The sequence below is a fragment of the Phaeoacremonium minimum genome, assembly GCF_000392275.1.
Source record: "Phaeoacremonium minimum UCRPA7 unplaced genomic scaffold PA7_03_scaffold_597, whole genome shotgun sequence".
In the NCBI taxonomy this organism is placed as follows: domain Eukaryota; kingdom Fungi; phylum Ascomycota; class Sordariomycetes; order Togniniales; family Togniniaceae; genus Phaeoacremonium; species Phaeoacremonium minimum.
The window spans coordinates 517,315-537,958 of NW_006921499.1; the positions used below are offsets into that span (position 1 = coordinate 517,315).

The 20,644-nt window shown below is 49.0% G+C and overlaps 5 protein-coding genes across 5 annotated transcripts; 3 read left to right on the plus strand and 2 right to left on the minus strand.

Annotated features, from left to right (window-relative positions):
- Positions 1-1,230: 1,230 nt before the first annotated feature.
- On the plus strand, positions 1,231-3,057 carry UCRPA7_8554 (putative sugar transporter protein; the record flags this gene model as incomplete). Its single annotated transcript, XM_007921066.1, has 4 exons — positions 1,231-1,475; positions 1,548-2,578; positions 2,631-2,883; positions 2,937-3,057. The coding sequence occupies 4 exons, from the start codon at positions 1,231-1,233 to the stop codon at positions 3,055-3,057; spliced, it is 1,650 nt and encodes a 549-aa protein (XP_007919257.1).
- Positions 3,058-3,711: 654 nt separating this feature from the next.
- Positions 3,712-6,810, minus strand: UCRPA7_8555 (putative alpha-l-rhamnosidase protein; the record flags this gene model as incomplete). Its single annotated transcript, XM_007921067.1, has 1 exon — positions 3,712-6,810. The coding sequence occupies one exon, from the start codon at positions 6,808-6,810 to the stop codon at positions 3,712-3,714; it is 3,099 nt and encodes a 1,032-aa protein (XP_007919258.1).
- A 5,647-nt stretch (positions 6,811-12,457) lies between these two features.
- Positions 12,458-14,088, plus strand: UCRPA7_8556 (putative fad binding domain protein; the record flags this gene model as incomplete). The annotated part of the gene is made up of 4 exons (XM_007921068.1): positions 12,458-12,477; positions 12,565-13,003; positions 13,178-13,299; positions 13,857-14,088. 4 exons carry the CDS (start codon positions 12,458-12,460, stop codon positions 14,086-14,088), a joined length of 813 nt encoding a protein of 270 aa, XP_007919259.1.
- Positions 14,089-14,548: 460 nt separating this feature from the next.
- UCRPA7_8557 (putative aldo-keto reductase protein) lies at positions 14,549-15,824 on the minus strand (the record flags this gene model as incomplete). Its single annotated transcript, XM_007921069.1, has 6 exons — positions 14,549-14,844; positions 14,906-15,100; positions 15,152-15,265; positions 15,324-15,467; positions 15,526-15,604; positions 15,666-15,824. 6 exons carry the CDS (start codon positions 15,822-15,824, stop codon positions 14,549-14,551), a joined length of 987 nt encoding a protein of 328 aa, XP_007919260.1.
- Positions 15,825-16,776: 952 nt separating this feature from the next.
- On the plus strand, positions 16,777-17,922 carry UCRPA7_8558 (putative aryl-alcohol dehydrogenase protein; the record flags this gene model as incomplete). The annotated part of the gene is made up of 1 exon (XM_007921070.1): positions 16,777-17,922. One exon carries the CDS (start codon positions 16,777-16,779, stop codon positions 17,920-17,922), a length of 1,146 nt encoding a protein of 381 aa, XP_007919261.1.
- Between the last annotated feature and the right edge of the window lie 2,722 nt (positions 17,923-20,644).

Sequence of the window (20,644 nt, forward strand, 5' to 3'; positions counted from 1 at the left end):
TCTGGTAGCATCAATGGCCGTGTCTTTCTGTCGCCACCCATGAACCGATGTTGCATTCAATGCTTTTGGAGCCAACAAAATGAAACGATGTGAGCGTCCTTAGCGCAGAGAGGCTGCCTAGGTGATCCTAGTCCCGCATACTGGCGACTGATACATGGGCACCCGGGTGCCCAGATTATGTCAGCACCCCCCACCGTTCGCACACAGCCCCTGAGTTCGGACCTTTATCTACATCGTCAAAATTAAAGGTTAAAATGATTCATATACTAACACTAAATCTATAACTTAAGTTCGATATACTAATATACTTTAAATATTATCAGAGAATACTTCATAAACTATCTTTTATAAAGGAAATAGTATAGTAGAGGCGATGCGAACTTGTTAAAAGCGAAAGGTAGGGTTAGTAGAGGGTATTGACATAATTTGGGCACCCGGGTGTCTATGTATCAGTCGCCCCGCATACTTAGATGCTTTGTTGATACTGACTTATGTCTGGCGCCCGGCTGGAACAACCTGAACCTGGTTTCTGGAAACTAGATCGCGAAGTGCAGAGTGAACCCCGAAGTATGGACTCAAGTACCGAAGAGCTCTTCACAATCTTGTTCCGGTTTTATCCCCCCGGAGAAGTTGGGACCGAATGTTTGTTGACTGCCCCATGGGCTTGGATATGCAAACGCCCCGTGGTGCAGCTAATGGCGGCTGCAAGGTACTGCATTTTGCAGAGGATCCATCACATCCCGCAATGAAAGGCAGGAACGGGGAGACACGGAGTCGATCCGTTCAGCATCTCCCCACCACCGTTTCCCCGCACGGCGACCATTCCTACCACATCATCCACAAGCACATGGATGAGGGGAAACATGAAGCAACCCAAGGCCCCGCGGGGTGAGATAAAGCGAGCATCTGGCGATGGAGTTGAATGATCCACCGAGATTACTCCATCCGCGGGCTTGGATTGATGTGTGCTCCTCGACTCCCCACAATCTCGCCATCATGTGGCCTGCGCCACGGGAGAGGGCAAAGTAGGTGGCATCTTCGACTCAGCTGAGGTTCAAGGCCGGGGTCACAACATGTGTAGCCACTCGGCAGACTTTATGAATAAGAGCTGTCCCAAGAGAAGATTCAGGTCTGGCCGCTTGCAGATCGCAACCGGCGTTCCCTTTCACATTTATAGTATTACTCTCCCAGTATCTCATTTGTGCCTTTCGCCCGCCTTTCATTACAGCCATGGGTGGCATCAACCTCGAGCACATCGACAGAGTTGGGAATACCAACGAGATAGAACGAAAGGAAACTGTCGACGACTCTGGTGTTCTTGTAAAAGATGCTGGAGCCATCGCCATTGCGAAAGGTCAGGGCATCTCGGGATACGAGACTCTACCAGTTTGGGAGACCGTGAAAACCTTCAAGTTCAACACATTCATTTGCGGCTTGGTGACCTTCAGCGCTGCCACTGATGGCTACCAAATTGGGTGAGGTCCTTCGGCATTGTTCAAAACCGTCACAGTCTCCCTTGAGTTCTTAACTTATTAGATCTCTCACAGCATGAACGGCAATGTGATAGCCAATCAGGGGTTCGTCAAGCAATTCGCGACCGAGAGAAATGCTTCGGGCGAGCCCAATCTCGCGTCACCCATTCTAAGCGGATGGAGCTCGATCATGTCAGTGGGACAGATCATCGGTATGACGACTCTACCCTTCTTATCGGATCGATTTGGTCGCAAAGTGGCCATGTACTGCTACTGGTCTATCCTCGCTATTAGCATACTTCTGGAAACACTCGGTCGGAGCTGGCAAACCTGGCTTATTGCGAAGCTTCTTGCCGGAATCGGTGTCGGGTGTCTGCAGACAACAATCCCAACTTATATCACTGAAGTCGCCCCGGTGAAGATTCGGGGCGCGTTGCTTATGACCTACAGCTTCTGGTTCTCCCTCGGTAACTTTTTCGCGCCGGTTGCACTGCAAGTATTAAGTAAAAAGGACCCTCATGAGTACTTAATCCCGATCTATACACAGTGGGCGCATGTCGGACTCATGATTATCATATACTTTTTCGTCCCTGAGTCGCCGGCATGGTGCGTGACTCGGGGCAGGGAAGAACAGGCCAAGCGCATCCTCCGGTTCTTGAACTGTGACGTTAAAGATTACGACGTCGAAAAGCAATTCCAGATCCTCAGCCTCACGGTTGAACACGAGCGGTTTGTCGCTGCAGAACAGAGACAGGAGAAATGGTATTCGATTTTCAAGGGCACGAATGGCTTTCGAACTATCATCGCACTTTGGCCGCTCCTGTCGCAGCAATTCCTAGGGCTGACGTTGTTCTCCACATTCTCGTCTTATTTCTTCCAGCAGGCTGGTGTCGAAGATCCTTTCATGGTTACCTGCATCACTACTGCAATTGGGCTGGCAACCGGGGTTGTACTTATCGGCATTGTCGACAAGTTTGGACGACGTCTCGCTTGCTGCTGTGGAGTGACACTTTCGTGGCTGTCTTGCGCTGTTGTTGGTATTCTGGGAGTGATTCCTCAGAACGGCGCGACAAACATTGTGCTCATCGTCTTTGCCTGCCTGTGGAGTAAGTGTTTGGTGTAAATTATATGTCCCAAAGCTAATCATTTTTAACGCAGACGTGGGTTTTGTTGCGATTGGATCAACCGGCTGGGGTTTCATCGGCGAAATATCGTCACAGAGACTTCGCCCATATACTGCTGGTTTTGGAGCTGCAACGACGTGCGTTGTTGGGATTATCATGAACGTCTTGACGCCATACATGGTCAATACGAACCAGTGGAACTGGAACCTGAAAACTGGTTGGTTCTATGCGGGGGTTGGGCTGCCGGTCACTGTTGCCGCTTGGTTCTTAATTCCCGAGACCGCTCGGTAAGCTGCAAATAACTTTCCATTTTGCTTTCTGAAACTAATCTTTTACACAGACGATCTGCCGCTGAGCTCGACGAGCTGTTTGAATTGAAAGTAAAGCCGTGGCGTTTCCTCAAAACTGAGACCGCTACTAATCATGTTGTAAACGTTGTTGGGCATGACGGCAGAGCATGAATTCCAACTACCAAGGATTTCTCTGAGATGGCCAGAGGGTGTCTGAAACAGCTTACTCGAAAAGTCCATGACTAGGATTGTAGTGTGATTACAGAATTAACGGGTTAAGACAGTCATAGCTAGAGATATATGATTAAGTTCAGATGCGGAAGGATGGAAGACGCAAGTGTGGCAGTGAAGGGACAAGTCCTCCCCTTGTTGACTCGTTCAGGCTATGGCGAGGCTATATTGACATGATGTATAGGGTTACAGTGCTATAGACAAGATATGAGGTGTATGCCGTACTTACACAGTTATGTCATGCCACAGGTCCGACTTAGTCTTCCAGAGATTCAGGACAAAACTTGAGAAGAAGAGATTATCGCGACTTTATGTCATCAGAAGTGTGGACCTTTGGCTGCAAACTTGAATATACAGGTTGGCATGAAACTGGCGAGTCTTTATTCGCTCTTTTACATGAACAACATGACGGCTAGGGGTTTGTGAAACGAAAGGTTGCCTTCATATTAACAGCTAACTTGCTGTGAATTGAATTGTGTACTTGAGCCTCTGTATCATCAAATCACACTAGCCTCGGTGCGTGCACCCTTCCTCGTGACAAATGTCACCTTTGCCCCATATAGCGAAGCATGCTCAGAGGACCACAAAGTCGACCTACTCCAAAATTGTAGTATTGAATGTATGCATGCCGGAGGGGACAGTGTAGATGGTATATCCCTGTCCGGTGCCAGCACGCTTGGCACGGGGAGAGACTTTAACAGCATTTTGGCCAGGTACGCGTACCTCGGCGTTTGTGTTAGCGGGTACCGTAACAGATAATGTGAAAGCACCATCAGTCGTGATTCTCCATTCACTACGCGCCTCCCCGTGCTGTGTTTGATAGGATGCTGCAGCATTCTCGAGGTCACCAACCGGCTTAGGGTGGAACACGAGTTGATCTTCCCAAGTCTGGCTAAGAGTGGTGAGGGAGTTGGGCCGGATGCCTGCAATGCCAGCATGGAACCATTCGTCGATCTGGGCTAGAATCATGTGGTTCTTGGATGAGCCACGATCCCACGATTCACCAATGGTGGTGAACCCGTTCGGATTGGCCACTGTTGAAGCCATGAAGTAGCCGTAACTAGGTTTGTCGTCTTGCTGTAATGCACTCCAGAGTAAATCATCCCGGTTGCCTGCTGACAGCGCGCGGACAATCGGTCCTAGCCCGATCGTACCTCCGCTGAAATGTGGCCCACTGCTGTTGCTTGAATGATAGTCATTGACTAGCTCAACTAGGGCGTTGAGTACCGATTCCCGATGCTCACCAGGTACAAGGCCGGCATCTAGGGCAAGGGCCTGGGCGGCCTGGGTAGCATTACTGGTGCTATTGTTGCCAGAGTTCGTGTAGCGACCACTAGCATCATTGTAAAAGGCGGCGTGGAACGCGTCACGGATCTCGGCAGCTAGACTCGCGTAACGCTCAGCATCGGCTGCGTGGCTGGTCAGATTGGCCATACGAGCCATGGCACTGATGGTGAGGTAGTAGCCCCAAGTACCAGTAATGCGACCCGAGGTCTCACCGTTGTCATCCACCCAGTCTGCGAGGGCTGCGTCGACAATGTGTCCTTGGGCCTTTTCGCGCTGGATGTAATCGACAAAGTCAGTCATCTGGTTGTAATAGGCTGCCATAACCGTCGTATCACGGTATAAATCATGAAGCAGGGAAGGAACTAGAACGATGGCGTCGCCCCAGTTGATCTCGTCGCCGAAGCGGCCACTATACCCCCAATCGTAGACAGGTGCTTTGAGGGCAACATTGCCAGCCATCGGGGTGTCCGCAATAGACTGGGCCTCTACCAAGTGGTGTATGATTGTGCGTAGAAAGGCGTTGATGTTGAAATTGCGATAGATAGCACCCATGGGCATAGTGTAGTCAGCTGGATACGACAGTTTCTCGCGCCCAGGACAGTCTGTGAAGACCGACATCATATTGCTAGCAAATGAGTACCACGCCATTTTGTGGACTCTGTTAACACGTGCGTTGGACGAAGAGAAAGTACTCGCAACTGGAGCGTCGACTTGTAGACGTATACCGGTGATCAGGTCCGCGTCCGGCTTGAACCCGGCCGGGAGGCCGGTGACCTGTACCCACTGCATGCCGAAGTAGTTGAACTTAGGAGACCAAGTCTCGCCACCAGGGCGCCCCGACGTGGTGTAGGTGTTGAACAAGTCAGTACCACGGGATCCGGGGCCAAGAGATGACTGGTCAACGGTGCCGTTAGCATTGAGGGACTCGGCAGGGGCCATCTTAATAGTAACGCCAGGGGGCAGCTCGGGGAGTTTGAGAAGGGGCCAGCCTGCAAAGTTCTGTGCAAACTCAAAGACCCATGTGCTCGCGACCGGATTCGTGACAGATATTGCCTTGAATGTCTCCTGCATCTTGACAGGCTCAGCGGCGCGAGCAACCAACTTTGTGGCAAGGTTGGGTGGTGGAGCAAACCCAGCAGCAATCCAAGTTGTCAATGCCAGGTAGACGCCGGGAGAATCCCAGTCGGCTTGCTCGCGGCGAGCATCATAGTCCGAGCCCGAGTACCATTGGTTGGTCACCAAAGGGCCGAGCGTGGTGCGCCAGGAACGGTCGGTGACAATGACATCTGTGCTACCATCAGTGTAAACGATCTCCAGACGGCCGATAAGGCGCGGGGTGACAGCAGCGCCAGCTGATGGATCGCTTGCAGCAATGTTGTTGCCTGAGCCGGTGATGATAACCCCAGATTTGTGTGCCAGAGTGAGTCCAGGCGTGAAGCTGATGGTGTTGGTGCTATTGTCAATTACCGTGATGGTGCGCGATTCAAGAGCCTCGCCGCCATCGCCGGTATCAATATTGATAGTGCCTCCTAAATGGTATCTAGTGACATTGTTGAGATGAACAGTTGTACTGCCGGCCTCTGCGTTGGTAATGAGAGTTCCATTGCCCTTGAGCTGACTCTCCCACCAAGCATAGGGTGCGTTGCGCCCAACGGCTGCATTGGTGACGCTCCGACGAATGTAGGCAGGCCCATTGCCCAAACTTACACCAATAGAGTTTGCCCCCGGCTTCAGAGCTTTCTTGACATCGTACGTACGATATTCGCTGGAGAGTTGGTAGTTGGAATAACCCGGTGCAAGGACCTCATCAGTGACGTCCTCTCCGTTGACCGTAGCGTGGTGCATGCCGACGCCGGACAAATAGAAGCGCGCATAAGCAACCTTCTTGCTCTGGGAAATATTAAAATGGCGAACGAACAGTGGCAGCGGCTGGGTTTCCGTGCGTGTGGGATGGTTGATCCAACGCGCTTCGCCCCAGTCTGACTGGTTAAGCAGGCCTGTGGTCCAAGTTGAAGGCGGCGACCAACCGGAAGGGGTGCCATTGGCATCCCACACCCGCACATGCCAGACAACAGTGTCGCGTGAGTTGAGATCACGGCCGAAGCGTACCTGCTGGGAGTTACTGTCGACTTTCCCACTGTCCCAGACTAGCCGGCCCGATCTTAGGTCTTCGAGAGTCGTAGCCGCCTGGACTCGGTAAGCGGACTGTCGGTCGCCCGGGCATACAGGCTCGTCGCAGTCTCGGACTTGAATCATCTGCCAGGCAAGAGTAGGACGCGGATTTCCAAGACCTAAAGCGACATCGGTGCGGCCATCGACGCTGAGCCGGACAACCTTGACTGCCGAACTGTTGATTCCCCGTGTAAATACGAATAGTGCCGCTAGGAGTATCACTGAATACCACATTTTCGGTTGCTCTTTGGTCAGCAGGCAAGGGAGGACTCCTATTTACCGGCTACGAATGACGTCAAAGGATGTTCCAAGGCTCGCCTTATATGAAAGAAGCTCACAGCAGCAACAGAGCAGTGCCTTAAAGTGCGAAGCAGCTCACAAATGGGAAAACGAGGAATAGGTACGAGATCAGCCTTCGCCTAGTCAATCGCCCGGGAGGTCAATGATCTCGAGCCATCGCGATAATTTGAGCCGAGCAAGCGGCAGAATTACAAATGAACGTTGCAACATAGTCGTTCATAAAATGTCGTCCCCATGTCAATACACACCCCAGTCTCCAATCCCCGCAGTCGATCGTGCTGGGTAATCCGTGGTTTGGCCGAAGGAAGCTAACGTCTAGTATGTTATATTTACGCCCCTATATGCACCCCTCTTTGTACGTAGCTTAGCCTCAATTGTCGGTTTTTAATTGAAAACGAATTCCTCTTCACCCAGACTGAGTAACCTCGAGCGTGGGATACTGACCTAAGAACCCTACCGCTAGTACGGCGCGTTTTCTTTAACGAACTCCCCCAAACTGGGTATAGCGAGTTAGTAAGTCAGCAAACGTCCCACCCGGCATAAAGACACTTAGGTCAGCCTTCTCTAGCTCCAACACCCATCCCCAAAGGGCCTAGCTAGTCTAGTCCTATCCCCCCACCCCCCCGCCTAAGACAGTCAGCTATCTTTATCTACAAACCTCCTTTATACCATATATCATTATAAGATAATATAAGATTAAGGAGATATATCTAAAGTTCTTAAAATATCAGATCTATCTCTTCTTTCTATATGCTCAGTATCTGGAGTACTTATTGGCCAGGGATCTCTATCCCGATTTCAAAGGGGTCACGCTGGAGACATATATCACAGAAGTCCTCGAAGGGAAAGGCAGGAAAGTATATGAGCACATCCTGGACCTACCATCCATTACAGCTGTCAATAAAGCCTCGCAGAGCTAGAGGTTACGATTTGGTTCATACCATAGAGACAACTGGCCTGCTGCTATAAATAGTATGGATCAAGAATCACGCGTTGCCCTTTCGAAATTCACTCAAGAAATCACAATATTCTCGCCGTAACAGTAACCATCTCAGGAAGATCTAGGTCAGACTAACTACAGCCCCGGGAGTTTGTGCTACAATGCTGTGTCGTACCTAAGGGCATCAGCCTCTAAGGCCTCATGATGTTCCCGTGTTGTTGATTCAAGTCAGTGAAAGTAATTCCAAGAGTCGCCCTTGGTTCGCTCCCAAGCTTTGTCCAAAGCATCTACCACGCTGCTGGGCAGAGGTCCCTTTTCTAGTGCTTTCAAATTCTCTTCAAGTTGGTTTCCACTACTAGCACCGACAATGATTGCATCTGCAGATGTCACACATAAGTACGAATGATACGCCAACCAGCGCAGAGCACATTCGACTTCAGTAAGACCATGCTTCTTCGTTGCGTTCCTAATAACTTCAAGTGCCTCAAACACCGAGTCTTTCCAGTATCTGGTGCGGTACAACGAGCCTTGCCTAGTTTGCGAGTCGAACCGGGATCCTGGAGTCAAGGATGCATTTCCTCGATGATAACGCGATGTCAAGCAACCGCCGGCTAGTGGATTGTAGGCATAGAATGACATGCTATAATGACGTAGACATGGGAAGAGTTCGGGTTCCACTGTTCGGTGAATGGCATTATATACCCCCTGATATACAGATGGACGAACCCAACCACTCTGTATACAAAGTTCATTTATATATGCCACCTCCCAGGCTTGGTAGTTGCTAATGCCGAATCGCTGGAATAGCCCTTCTTGGTATAATTCATTTACAGTACGAAACGTATCCTCAAAAGGTACTGAACGGTCTGGGGCGTGTAAGTACCATAAATCGATCTTGTCAGCTTTGAGGGCCTGTAGAGATTCTTTCAAATACTTTCGGAGATTCTTGGGCGAGTGTGAGACACCTTGTGAGCGCAGCTTGGGGTTGGCATAGAACTTTGTGCCCATGACCAAACCCCGGGCTTGCCAGTCTAGCTGCCCAAGATACTCTTCAGACGATCCTTCACCGTACACACGCGCGGTATCGATTTCTCGGTGGCCATATTTCTGGAAGATGTCAAGCACTTTTGAGGTATCTTCAAGAGTGTGGATTCTGGTCTGTTCAACACCTAAAATTATTAACGTAAATATTGCAGCGCAGAAACAATAACGAACCCGGTTTCCCGATAGTCATCGCACCAAAAACGATAGAGGGCTTTGGACTTGCTGTTGACTGCATCGTTAACGGTTTATAGAGCCTTCGTCTGGCACGGAGCTTCTGTCACTACTTATGATAGCTATCAAGACCAGGTTCCTTTTGGTGCTTGTCTTATACGTGTGTAAAACTATCAGGTAACAAGGGCACACAATATACGTAGAACGACGGTCAGACCGGTAGAGGTACAATCATGTTTCGAATGCGCCGCGATGCGTGTAACCTGTTCTGGTGGTAGCCCAGGATACCACATCCTCCCATGCTCGAGTCAGGATACGCAAGCCGAAGTTGGTTTGGAGCGGCGGAGTTCATCCCCAGGCCAAGGAACTTCCGCTAAGTAGACCTAGGTACAGTAATCCACTTGCATTACTGTGGAGAGGCATTAGCGTCTTGTTGTTCCAATGATAGGGCGAGGGTGAAGTCTAGGGATAATAAGGTATAGCGTAGGAGAAACTCTAATAAATAAGGTACTCCACTAATGAACCAAACGCTACTCCGTAGTCTGTCAAAGGGATCACGACTTTTGCAACAAGGATGTCGCTACATTTGTAATGCTGGTGGGGCTTGAGAAATAAAGGATGATATTCTCACTCTTGACGCATTCCCTAGTGGAGGTGTACATTCAAGGAGTGGTAGAGAGGCCATGCGGTAGGCAAAGATGGCCTAGGTAGCTACCATATTACCACGCCGCTTGGATGATGCAAGTACGGGGAAACACGGAGATTGTCCGCTCCCCACGAACACCACGCTTGGAGAGTGCGGGGCTAAGCGGTGGCAGTTTCTCAGCTCGGGTTGTCGGAGCAACTCCATGTTCCCCCGCCCCAGGCCACTATTACATATACGACCGTACAGCAAAACTGATAGTGAGTGCCATGGCTGACCTGACAATACATATAGATCACACCAAAAAGTTGGTCTGTGCTCTATACAGCCACACAACTCTACATACATTATCAGGTTTGTATGTATACCCTCAGGTCAACTCTCTCAAACAACTTAGCAATCTATGTAGTCATTTAAATAGTTAATTTAAAAGGTTAATATACTAATATATCTAGCACATGCCTAACTTAAATATCCATATGATTTAAGGGAAGCGAATGACAACTTTTAGTTCCTGATGGATGTATTGATTGTAAGAATGAATATACTTTTCGGAGTCGGATCAAGAAGAGGCAGGAGTGCACTCGCTATTTGAAGCCATCAAAGCTCGGAGATGACCCAATTTCGGAAATGTATCCGCTATCATCAACGACACAACGACATAACCTCAAATGTTTCATCCGACGATTAGATGATTGCTTGTTTGTTATCTGCTTGGCAGCCTGGGGGTGTAGAGTCGAAGATGTTGTATTTGTCATCCAAATTATGTAGTCTCTGTCCCCTGTGACGCGCCTTTCCCCTGCCCCCAAGATCTACCTTAGTTCTGATTATGCGTGATCCTTCCCGGGTAGCCCGTCATGCCAAGATTTTGATAGCGTGAGCTTATGCAAATGGATTACCGTTGCAGCAGTCGCCACACTGTACTAGTTCGACCACAATTTCCGGATATATCCCAAAACGTGGCTCTCTGAGCTAGGAGTTGGAGATGGCGCGTATTGATTCCGCCAAGAAACCTAAACCAGGTTGCTGATGAGGGTCAACAAGCTCGGAGTAACATGAAATGCGGGGCATCAGCCAAGTTAGAGCCTAGCCGTGGTTGGGCTCCATAATGACTATTGTAGTTGACAAGGACTCCCTACTGTAGAGCTAGCAATGCCGAGAGTCTACGGCGTGATGTTCGCAGGAAATCATGACGTAAGTCAGGATCGAATTGCCCGATTACAATAATATCTTAATGAATATGTACTACAACTAGTCACTGTCCGGCGATACACTTAGTACTGTGATTGGTCTGAGTCTGGGGACTAACACATATATGCTCGATTAACATCCCTACAAAGTCTGGCATCATTCAAACCACCTTTTTCTTGGGTTTCAAAGGGAGAGACATGTTCAGAGTTGAAGCAAGGCTCATTCGACAGGTCTTTTGAAAAGGCCGAAAACAGGGCAAGCACATTATGGTAATACCCGAGGTCTCGAAGCGACACTCCACACACAAGCAATCTACGCTATACATATTTCGAAGTCGAAATTGTTAGATACGCGGTATGTCAGCAAAGACAACTATGCCTGAATTCAGTGAAATTTTAAGCCTGAACAAACTCATCTACAGTATTTAGTGATCCCGCTATCATCGTGTCCGTCCACAGCGCTCGTGTCCACTTTTAGTGGCGGGATGATGTTGCATCCAAAGGTTCCGTCCCGATTTTAGTGCCGGGCACAACGTCAGCTATTGTAACGAAAATCAATCGAGATCCATGAATTTGCTTAGCTTCTCGACCTACGGTATGTTCAGTGGATCTAACGCAACATTGAGAAGATCTGCGTAAGGTGCAACACGTCCTCACGATCCCTGCACGGAGAGCCCTGCTCATGCTCTACTGTAAGACTGAGCACGTAAAAACACATCTTTGCCTCTTCATTTTCATATTCTATTCCGTCTGAGTACTTTTGTTCTGTGACAACCTTCTTGCGAAGTTTGTATTGGAAATGAAGCGGCGCTTTGCTCTCGGCCTTTGTCCTCTATTGGGTTTTAGCACTGAGCTCTTGGGATTACATCGCCAAACGGCAGTGGGAATATCGAGTCATGCGCGCATCGGTAGAGGCCACTGGCGGCGGGCAAGTCGCGTGTAACCTTGGATCAAAGAAGGCCCTTGAAGATAGTCCATGCAAGCATGTTGCGATAGAATCATCGTACGTCTCGTTGCAAGGTCCGCTTCTTCTCTTAGATACTATGGTACATAGCTTTCGTTCCTGCGGAGCCTAGTCCGATTTGCCCTGAGAAACGGAAATCAACCAGATATCGTATACAGTACGGCAAGACAGTTTGCACAGTCTCTGTTCGTTACTCAAGTATTATGGAGAAATTAGAGGCAACCCACCAGCGAACCTGGTCGATCACATACAGAACGAGTCAGACTCGCGCACCCCGTATCATACACAAACTTAGCTTCCTATTCCGGGACTATCTCGGGACAAGTCGACTCGGCACGATATCTGCAATAGCGGACAGTCATGCAGGTCACGTCAACAATGAGGCCTCTCTGGGAGCTTCAAGCACGGGCCACGTCAGAAGTGTGCCAGCGGATGCTCGAAGAGTTCCATAATTCAGACGCGCCTGGCGCAAGCTGTCCTGCAGATGCTAAACTCCATCCCTCCAAACAGGACTTTCATTGTCGACAAGATGAAGCTCGCGCAGCATTTGTTTTCGATCGGTTGTTTGGTCATGTCGACAAGCGTTGTCGACGCCAGACTTGAGCGGAATTGTTCTCTCCTTCCAAATAATGGGACGTGTCAGCAGGCTGTGAGTGTGGAAATCTGACTGATGCCTGAAAACCATTGTCTAATAGCTGGAACAGTGCGCTACTTTGGCCTCCGAGTTCCTTGACAGACTGCACTACGATGGCTCTGATGACAACTTCACAATCTGGGACCAGAAGCAGTTAGAAACCGTCTATGTCTGCCGTGTCGAGCCCGCCTCCGCCAATGAGGTTTCCCGAGTACTGCAGGTTCTGGTGGACAACTGGTGCCGGTTCGCTGTCAAGTGTGGTGGTCACTCACGATTTCCGGATGACTCCGTCTCTGTCGGCGGTGTTACTATCGATCTAGGGCTGATGAACAGCACGTTGGTTTCAGATGACAAAACTACTGCTCGCGTTGGAGGCGGATCTCTCACACGTCAGGTTTTCGCTGCTCTCGATCCGTACGGTCTAGCCTATGTTGGAGGACGGGTCGGACAAGTCGGCATGGGTGGTTACTCCCTTGGTGGTGGCACGTCCGCCCTCTCCGCGAAGTATGGTTGGGCCCTGGATCATGTGCTGGAGTACGAGGTGAGAAGGCGTTCTGGCCTGACTTAGCTTTGCTGATCTCTTCAGGTTGATTTGCCGAATGCCACGATTGTGACCGTGTCCGAAGATTCGTATCCGGACTTGTACTACGCCCTTCGAGGTGGTGGTAATAACTTTGGTATTGTAACGTCGTTTGTTGTAAACGTGTTTCCTCAGCCATCTGTCTACACTGGGGCTCGCACCTTCCCCGATAACCAGACTGGTCGATTTCTCGAGGAAGCCGAGAAGATATTCACAATTGAAGACCATGAAGATACTAATATTGGCCTTGAGTACCGGTACACTTACTCAGCACAGGCTGGGTGGATCATGTCGAGCACCCAGCGCTACGCCGAGCCAGTCATGAATCCATCAGTGTTTGATGCCCTTAATAGCATTCCGGCCTTGGGGAATCTTACCGGAGGCATAAACAGTCTAGCGAGTAGCACTGCCTTCAGTGGGCCGCTGGGAATCACGAGGTCCGAGTTCCAAGAAACATCCATCATTACCGTAGCGCACTAACAGAACAACAGGAACGTTTTCGCCACTCTAACGCATTACCCGTCGGTGGAGGTGGGGAAGAAAGGCCTCGAAACTCTCAAGAGCAAAGTAGAATCAGGAAATTTGACTATTCTGAGTCCGCAGCTCATTACGTATTCTATACCCGCCGCGACGATGCGAATGTCGAAGTTACGAGGCGGCAATGCCCTCGGTCTTGACGTCCAAGGGCATCTCATTAGTAAGCCTGCTCACCCTTCTCTATATTCTCATGATGATAGTGTGCTGTAGATACAATCTGACAACTATATTTAGTCAATCTTCTTTCTCTGAGTTGGACTGACAGCGTATTGGACAGCACAGCATACGCTCTGGCAAACGACTTCATTGCAGATTTCCAAGCTGCAGCTGAGAGCGTCAATGCGTTACACCCCTTTCTGTATATTAACTATGCGGACAAGGGGCAAGATGTCTTTGCCAGCTATGGAGACGAGAACAAGCAGAGACTTGTCGAAATCCAAAAAGCTATTGACCCGAACGGTGTTTTCACGTCCTCGGGACTCTGGACTGGATTCTTCAAAGTACGTTGATGGCTTACTGACGTGGTAAGAGAAGTATAGAAGAGAGCAGAGCCTGAACTGGCACTATAGGGTAGCCGAATATGAATTAGGATTGAACCTGGAGAAAGTCCATATTTACGTGTCATGAGTGAAGCTCTTCATCTTTGATGGTGCGATCAAGGACTAGTAGTGCAATCGAGTCGATCTGATAGATTCTGTCACGATGAGCGCAGACACAATCAATCACCGAACTCTATTGATTCTTGAGACATATGATGGGCTAGGTGTCCGAAGCTAGGCGTCTCAAGACTTGTGACGAGCGGAAGAAGACATGCGAGCATGAGAATGTACTAAATGGAGCGCCATAGTGGTAGAACGAGCGTACGCCTTATGTGTAGGCAAAATGGAGCTCCTGAGGGTTGTATGTAAGCTATAAGAAAGCAGGGGATAGATGGTCCTACCGTGACAAGACTCGATTCCAAACTTAAGCCTAGTGACCGACCATTGACTGGAAGATAGCCGAGAACCTCTCTCCAACAGGCTTGGCATCGTCCACAATCTTTCGCATTGTCTTCAGTTCCTCCTCCGTCAGCACAACATCTCGAGACCTCCAGTTCTCTTCCAGACGTGGAACTTTGGTTGTGCCTGGTATAGTGATCAAACCCTGTGCGGCGACCCAAGCTAGCGCGATCTGCGCCACCGTGCAGCCTTTGGCTTTCGCCAGCGTTTTGATTTCATCTACAATTGCCTTGTTCTTGTAGAAGTTTTCGCCCTGGAACTTCGGCACTGCAATGATAGGTATCAGCGTTTCCGTGAGCGCAATTTAATGAGCGTAATGGTAACCTACCGGTGCGTCGGAAATCATTGGGTGCGAAGTCATCGGGGGACTTGAAGTCGAAGTCATCAACGAGCCAGCCGTGTCCCAATGGGCTGAACGCTACGAATGCTACGCCTAGCTCCTTGCATGCATCGATGAGACCACTAGTCTCATGTAGTGTCTCGAAGGCAGAGTACTCGGCCTGAACAGCATCGATCTTGGCGACTTGAAACACGTCAAAATCTCATAGGTTTTCTGTCACTCGGGGTTACTAACTCGAGTTTGCCTTTCGCAAGGTCGTAGCAGAGCACTCGGAGAGACCAATATACTTGGTCTTGCCGGCACGGCGTAGTTCATCTAAGGCACCAATAGATTCCTCGAGGGGGGTGTCTTAACTGTGATGTCAGGGTCAATCCGGACAAGGCTATGTGGAAGATTTCAAACGCACTGGGATCGATTCTGTGTAGATAATAGAGGTCAGGGGTGAAACCAAGCCTCTCAATCGTGCCCTCGATATATTTTTTGATATGAGCCGCCGAGTTGGTCACTGTTCGCACAGGCCCGAACACATCAAAACCGCACTTAGACGCCACTGCGCAAGGTCTGTCGTAAGCCGCCAAGCACCGCAGTCATGAGGCGGTTATGCTCACCGAAAAGCCTTTCACGAACGTTATGCCTCTTGACAAACTCCCCGATGAGCTTCTCATTCTCGCCATTCTTGTAGGCGACCTGAAATCCGGAACGGTCAGAAGTGATGTAATTCGGCTTCCTTCACGGACTCGTGACTTACAGCGGTATCCCAAAATGTACAGCCGAGCTCCACGGCTCTCAGGAGGACAGGCTCAGCCTGTTCGTAGTTGAGATCGCTCCCCATGGCGGAGTTAAGCCCCATAGCGCCATAGCCAGGGACAGGGACCTCCTGCTGTCCAAAAGGAAGTGTCTTTACCATGTTGGGCGGATTGTGGTAATCTGGGATAAGCGTCATTATTGACGATGCCTCAACGCAGAGGTAACAACGAAGAAGATGAAAATTAGACGGATGCGGCCACCAGGGTATGCAGAGAGGCTTACTTTTGTGAAAGCGGGATGTCAATTGCGACAGCTGACGCGTAAAGGGCATGCATGAGAATGGGAGGAAAATGTTGATCGACCGAGTCAAGCTCAGTTTAAGTAATGGCGTCGACAACTGAGCTGGCGAAACTAGAAACTGGCTCCGCGTGACCATGCTCATGCCGAGTCATGCTTTATGCGGTTTGGGCGTGGGGTGTACCCAAATTCATTTTTGTTACAAAATTTACCGTCTCATATCAAGTACACTGAGGTACCATATACACTCGAAATATTTGTTTTTAAGCTAAGAGCAAGAAGACAAATCATACATAATCTCTCGATAATATAATATAACTATCAACGATAAAAAAGAGAATTTAGCAAATCTAGCCAATGAGCTAAGGGAAAGTCGCTAAAGGTGGTCAAGCTTAAAAACGAATTTTTCGAGTGTATATGGTATTCCTGCAATTGTTGCTGTATAATAGTAGCTCCCACCTCTTGTACATCAAATAGGCCCGATTAAGTAGTGTTGTATATGCATCAGACATCTATCTAAGATAGTGCAAACTGCAACCAGCTGACAGGTGGGGACTTTAGAGATCCGCCAGCTAGTGTACTTTCCGAACGCGTCCTCGCCAGTCACCGAGACGAAGCATCCATATTGTCCAGCATTTCGTCCAAGTTTTTGAGCATCATAGTGTCAATTAGTATAAACTCACGAAAATGGTGCCCGGTTCAATGCGAATCTCTCCCTTTCTTGAACTCATTTATTTCCCCTCGTTTCCTCGCTATACTTCCGCTCTAGCTCACCATCTAAGCAACTTCAGGTTCATATGAGCCACATCAAAAACATGACCTTCCCAATCCCACCAGAGCCCAAAACCGAGCTAGGCCGCTACCGCGTCCTGGCTGGGACAGCGGGTGTGAGAGTGTCGCCGCTCGTGTTGGGGGGTATGTCCATCGGAAAGTCGTGGGCCTCATGGATGGGGGCCATGGATGAAGAGCAATCTTTCAAACTGTTGGATGCCTATGCCGGTGCCGGTGGTAACTTTATCGATACTGCCAACAACTACCAAAATGAGGACTCTGAAGTGTATATAGGGAATTGGATGTCTGCTAGAGGTAACCGAGATCTTATGTTTGTGGCAACCAAGTATACGAATGATTTCCGTGGGTGGGATATTGGTATGGGGAAAACCGTTAACTATGCTGGAAACCATAAGAAGTCTTTACGGCTATCTATTGAGGCTTCGCTCCGCAAGTTACAGACAAGCTACATTGACTTGCTCTATGTGCACTGGTGGGATTGGACAACCTCAATCGAAGAGCTGATGGATTCACTCCATATTCTTGTTGAACAAGGCAAGGTCCTCTATCTCGGTATATCCGATACTCCAGCCTGGATCGTCTCGGCGGCCAACACCCACGCGAAGGCGCACGGGAAAACACCTTTCTCTGTATATCAAGGCCGCTGGAACCTGATGCTTCGGGATTTCGAGCGAGATATCATTCCGATGGCACGGCATTTCGGTATGGCATTGTGTCCTTGGGATGTCCTCGGTGGCGGTCAGCTGCAGACGAAGACACAACGCGTGGCTCGTCAAAAGTCTGATTCGACTGGTCGTGGTAATCAGCAGAGTGAAGAGGCACGCAGAGTTAGCGATGCGCTGGAAAAGGTGGCTGCTGAGCACGGAATCGAGGGCATTCAACCTATCGCACTAGCATATGTGATGCAGAAGACATCTCATGTTTTCCCTCTAGTGGGTGGTCGGAAGGTCGAGCACCTCTACGACAATATCAGGGCGTTGAGCATACAATTGACAGATGATCAAGTCAAGTATATCGAGAGTGTTAAGCCCTTTGATGTCGGGTTCCCACTGGACTTCATCGGTGATGACCCCCGGGTGACCAAACAAACACCCGAGATGATGCAGTCATTGCTCGGGGCGAAGATCAGTTGGGATAATGCACCGAAGGCTATAGGACATACTTCATAGGGGCAGTAGCTAGAAAGTTGGCATCACAAAGATGTTGTCGGAAAGTCGATATCATAGGAGCTGCTCAACGGGGCCAAATCAAATCAAATCAGATCCATAGCTCTCAAACTTGAATTAAATCAAATTCGAGGTTCAATTTGATTTGATTTCTTTGTTTGTAAGTCTGGTCTCTGATCCGGTCGCAGAGAGCTTGATTGAATATCAGACCAATCTCGTATCGGAACAAATCAAGGGACTTGGGAGAATGGTGTTCCGGTGTCTGATGGTCTTTGCTCTTGCAGCGTTAGCTACCACAAGGTCAGCGACTTAGGGATAGTTGACTAGGCTTTATATTGAGTTCTCTGCTACCATAACTATCTAAATGCTTAATTAAGGGTCATTTTGTATAATCTAGAGAGTTAAGATAATTTGACTTTCGTCTTTTTTCTATGTCAATATCTGATTGCATAGTTTTATATGATTGAAATGAAAAGTTATATATTTATGGAAATTTGTATTATTTGCTATATTGTGTCATTCGTTATGTATGTATGTTGAAGGATATTATTATAAAAACGAATAGCTTATATAAACTACTATTAACTTTTACTTAACTTATTATTCTTAGAACTTATATAGCTTTCCTATATAATAAGAATATATAATCAACATATAATATAGTTTCGTGAAGCCTACATTTAGCGTAGCTGGTTGTAGTCTGTGTGTAACGATGTGCTATATCGCTACGCCAGCTGGCAAAAGGTAGGCATTGAATGCAACGATTGCAGTCAATGTAGCACAATAGTAGGCGTTATAAGGGTTACTCTCTTATACTATGATACCATCTCATCCGTCGGCTGTAAGCCTTACAGGATGGTAGGTCGCAGCGAACCCACCAGGACCGGGCCTGAGAAAGGCAGCTCTGCCTACAGTTCATACCAATATGTAAGTCGATAGCAACACGAGAAGAGCGAGGCCTGGCAGAAAGAAGGCAGGAACTAAAGCGAAAAATTGCATTCTACTAGGCCGATTTACCTCACAGTTCCACCTTTCCCTCTCAACATGGTCGTTCTATGTTGTTAACTAGCTGCAGTAATAAGAGTGGAATATAGGCCTGTGAACGGTAATCAGTCGAGTGTAAGATCGGCAGCAACACTCGACCGCTCTCTTTGCCAATTGGAGAACTTCGGGCTTCTGCAGAGAGGAAGGTCTCGTGAAGGCTCTGATTTTCTGAAATTTCGGTGTCGCTAATTCGAGGAGAGCCACCACAATGATGGAGCTGGTCTGCTCGGTTGCGCCGAGGATCGCAACTTGCATGTTACCAGTACGAAGTCTACAATCAATAGACAGGCATTATATTGGGAGTTGCGCCACTATTTATATACCGCACTGAACTGAATCACGAACCGCGGTTTTGATTACTAATTTGATACAGATTCTGTGGACATCGTTGATACACGCAAATGACAAATCCGGCATAATTGATGGGCTGCAGACCGTCTTGCCGGACTTACTACTTGGAACGTCTAGCGCCTCGGTTTCGGGCTCTGTTTGCTTCCCGTCGATTTATAACCCCCCACACCACGGCTCGCCGGTTTACTCGTAACTATCAACGCCTGCCCAGCGGCCCAGATATCTTCTACTAGCTATTTCTTCTGTTCTTGGGGCTGTATTTACGGGCAATCAATAGTCAACCGTTTTATTTCAATCCCTCAGCATGGCGACTATCTTCCGCCAGTGTTTCTTTATCCCGAAGCCTTCTCTCACCGAACAGAATCTATTCGATCAGACAGGCAAAGTTCACATTGTCACCGGCGGCTACGCTGGGTGCGGTCTACAGCTGACCAAGATCCTGTACCAGAAGAATGCTACAGTCTACGTGGCAGGGCGTAGCCCGGATAAAGCAGCAGGAGCTATCAGTTCCATCATTCAACAATGTCCAGAGTCGAAAGGTCGGCTGGAGTTCCTCAAGCTTGATCTCGCAGACCAAGCCTCCATCAAAGAATCCGCCGAAGAGTTTATGTCTAAGGAACAAAGGCTAGACGTCTTGACGAACAATGCCGGCGTCATGGTCATAGAAACAGACAGAAAGGACGCCCAAAGCCATGACATACACCTCGGCACTAATTGCCTTGGCCCATTCCTCTTCTCCGAGCTTCTCCTCCCCGTCCTCCGCAGGACAGCCGTGTCATCCCCACCGGGGTCGATCAGGGTGACCTGGGCGTCATCACTGGCTGCCGTATTCGCAGCACCCAGGCACGGCATCGAATTCGAGGCTGACGGCAGCCCTAAAGTCGGGGATGTGCATACGAACTACGGCATATCTAAAGCAGGTTGCTGGTTCTTGGCCGCCGAGTTCGCTCGCAGATATGGCAGAGACGGCATTGTCAGCAATGCTTGGAATCCGGGGAATCTGAAATCAGAGTTGCAACGAGAAGTTGGCACACTTCTCAATCTTTTGACACGTATACTGCTCTACCCGGCCGTGTACGGGGCGTATACGGAGCTGTATGCTGGTTGGTCTCCAGATCTCACTTTAGAGAATAATGGAGCGTATATCTATCCTTGGGGTAGGATTGGTACAGATACCCTGAGAGCTGATCTCATTGCTGCCTTAAGGTCAAAAGAGGATGGAGGTACGGGTGAGGCAGGAAAGTTTTGGGACTGGTGTGATAAGGAGACGAGGCAGTTTCGATAAGGTCTGTCGAACCACCGCTAAAGTCTACTAAGGCCTGCTTCATGC